Source organism: Carlito syrichta, unplaced genomic scaffold, assembly GCF_000164805.1.
Source record: "Carlito syrichta isolate Samal-C Ts95f unplaced genomic scaffold, Tarsius_syrichta-2.0.1 Scaffold304687, whole genome shotgun sequence".
Lineage (NCBI taxonomy): Eukaryota > Metazoa > Chordata > Mammalia > Primates > Tarsiidae > Carlito > Carlito syrichta.
The window spans coordinates 54,273-57,574 of NW_007248783.1; the positions used below are offsets into that span (position 1 = coordinate 54,273).

General features: G+C 38.6%; 1 protein-coding gene across 1 annotated transcript in view; it reads right to left on the reverse strand.

Annotated features, from left to right (window-relative positions):
* ACBD3 (acyl-CoA binding domain containing 3) overlaps window positions 1-3,302 on the reverse strand; it is a 49,267-nt gene that overhangs the window by 19,861 nt on the left and 26,104 nt on the right. Inside the window, exons 2-3 of the mRNA XM_008060657.2 lie at window positions 2,802-2,943; window positions 1,908-2,048 (exon numbers count right to left, since the gene is read on the reverse strand). Coding sequence (XP_008058848.1) covers window positions 1,908-2,048; window positions 2,802-2,869 — 209 coding nt within the window. The 5' untranslated portion in view covers window positions 2,870-2,943. The remainder of the gene's footprint in view (window positions 1-1,907; window positions 2,049-2,801; window positions 2,944-3,302) is intronic.

The following is a 3,302-nucleotide window of genomic DNA, read 5'->3' on the forward strand; positions in this document are numbered from 1 at the left end:
GGAGCCCAGCAGGTTGAGGCTGCGGTGGCTGGGAGCGGCCACTGCACTCCAGTTTGGGCGATAGAGTGAGACTCCAACTCAAAAAAATAAAATAATAAAATAAAATAAAAATTTAAAGGCTTTTAATATTTAAAAAGAATGGTTAGACCTCTAGGTATAGTCCATATCCAACTTTTGCCCACCCCCACAAGCTCTTTTCCAAAAAAACCAGACTATATCACACTAGAAATGGACAGATTATGTGTCTAAGAGTGGTATGGTATACAGGAAGGTTGAAGATAGGATGAAAGGTAAGATTTCTGAGAAATGTCAGAGAACACACAATTTCTTGGTCCTATCATGAGAACTGTTTGGATTATCCCATCTCTTTTCCCTCAAACTCCTGTAAGTGATTAACAATATACCTGGTGCCACAGCTCAGCCAAGGCTCAAAATACAGCAATAACATGACCTACTTTTAAAGTGTCACAGCTGGTACAGGGCAAGAAGTTTCACAACAAGAGCTTAAGCTTCAGGAGAGATAAAGTTCAATCTTAAATACTTTAAAAAAATTATATGTGAACTTTACCACATGACAAAAGTATATTTTTAAAAAGCAAATGCAGCTTTACATGTTAAGATGAGCAATAACTTTTGACAATGTTTAAGAGCAATATGAAAGTCATTAAAATAGGAAGTTAAAAAACAAAAGACTTCCTTTGAATAAATATCTTCTGAAAATGTAATTAAACCATTTCCTATTCTCTTAAGTAGGAAAAGTTATATCTCATGCTCTGATTCTTGATGACTCAGAAGTTGTAGCTATAAACATAAAAATTATACTATGTCATAATATTGTGATGGAGAAGTTTACTTTCATACTAAATTGCCCCTGTCATTCTTTTATAATTCTTGTGTTTATTTTTCATGGTTTCTACATTCTTCCTATTAAGCTATATTCTCTTCTAATTTGTTATTTCTAATCCAGGTTAAGGCAGGAAACCAGATAACCAACTGTTTTTAAAGTATGATAAAATATGAGGAAAAATTGGTTTCACAGCAATGTTTTCATTATCTAAAGTTTTGGATAATAAAAGTTGTTAAAAATATAACTCCTAAGCCAGGCTCGGTGGCTCAGCCTGTAATCCCACGCCTTTGGGAGGCTGAGGTGAGTGGATTGCCTGAGTCCGCGGGTTCGAGACTCGCCTGGGCAACTTGGCGAGACCTCATCTCCACAATAAATCAAAAATTAGCCGGGCGTGGTAGCACGCGCCTGTAGTTCCAGCTACTTGGAAGGCTGAGGCGGAAGGATCGCCAGAGCCCAGCAGGTCGAGGCTGCGGTGGCCAGGAGCGGCCACTGCACTCCAGTCTGGGTGACAGAGTGAGACTCCATCTCAAAAAAAAAAAAATATAACCCCTAGATAAACAGGGTATAACTCTGATTTACAATCACAACAGAGAATCCCACAAACATAAACAGTACATTCAGCAGATCCTCCTCTAAACCGTGAAAATGGATAAGCCAGCAGGTGCCAATATTAATGTTTATATAATGCCTACCATAGCTGAAAACCATGAAATGGTGCATGAATATTCTAGAAGCTCAAGGGAGACAGCAACAAAGGGTATGCCAGACCAGAGGATAGGCAGGAGGGAATGGTTGAGTTTATGGTGGCACTTACTCAGAAGCTTAGTGTAATACGATGAATAGAATGCTGCCATGATGGATGGGAGGTTCCTTTTAAAGGTACAACCTAAAGGAAGTTGTCCTCCTTCCCTGCCCACATCAGGAAGTTTAAACCACTGCCACAAGAAGTGGGTATCCAGGGGAAGCAAGACACCTGATCTAAAACAGACACTCCATAAAGCAAAAGCATCAGTACATTGGGCTGCATGGGGGTAAAACATTCCATGCCCTCAAACGTCACCTTTTTTTTTCTTGCTCTTCCTTCTCTATTTTGTGGGAAGCAACATACGTTGAAAAGAGATGGCAACACCTATTTAAGAGTTTGACAAACTCTACCATGGCATCCTCTTTAGACATGTTTCCCAGGGTTGCCCATTCTCTCCTGTAAGGAATAACAAGAAAAGTTATCTTCCCCTCTTAACAGAATGAGAACTCTAGTTTAAATCTAAATATCAACTATTCTCACTTATAACTAAAATGAAGAATGATTCTACTATAAGCAAAAGGTTCAAAATTTCAAGCTTCAACAAATACGTATTGACTTACTAAATTAGACTTGACACATACAATCCAAACTTAATTTAACTGCATTACTGATAATTCCCATACAGTAAAAGGGTATCATGTTTCATTTTCCTTTTAGCCTTAACTGAACAAAATACTCAATGTATTTTTTGTCATATCTTTCTGTATGTCCCAAAAAGAGAATCAATTACTATATATTTTAAGTGGATGCTTTTAATATTATTTGGGAAAAATCAAATGAAGCTGTACTTGTCTTATGTTCACAATCAGATGAGTACATTTCTTCACAATATTTAGCCATAAACATCTCCAAGGCAAAAACAGATAAACATCTGAAGACTTCAGAAGCTGTAAGTAAAAATGTTTGGTTCAGTTCTTATTTTAAGCTAAGGAGCTATTCTTTTTCTTTTTTTTGTAGATATGAGGCCTTGCTATCTTGCCTACACTGGTCCTGGGCTCAAGCAGTCCTCCCGCCTTGGCCTTCCAAAATGCTGGGATTACGGGTATGAGGCACTGTGCCTGGCCAGTTATTCAAATCTTAACCAATATACACGGTACTCTTTTCCAAGATTATTCTCATTATATTCACTATTTAACAAAACACTGTTACCTCCTGTCATTCCCCAACACATCAAAGAATCCAACCTCAGGACAAGTATCTGGATTATATGGGCCCATAAGAACCTGCTTATGCAGTGCCACAAGTTTCAGTTTCTCTTCATAAGTTGGATGAAATGCTTTGCCGTCTTTTTCTATTAAAAAAAAAAAAACCACAAAGAAAACGATTAGCACTGGTAAAATACATCATTTTTAGCATTATATACTTAAGCTTTGCTATAAGGTATGTCACAAACTGTGATAGATATAAACACTATTTTTTTGTTTCTTGAGTTGGAGTCTCACTCTGTCGCCCAGACTGGAGAGAAGTGGCCGCTCCTGGCCACTGCAGTTTCGACCTGCTGGGTTCCAGGCATCCTTCCACCTCAGTCTTCTAAGTAGCTAGAACTACAGGTGCGCGCTACCACGACCGGCTAGTTTTTGATTTATTGTAGAGATGAGGTCTCGCCAAGTTGCCCAGGCGGGTTTCGAACCTGCAGGCTCAGGCAATCCA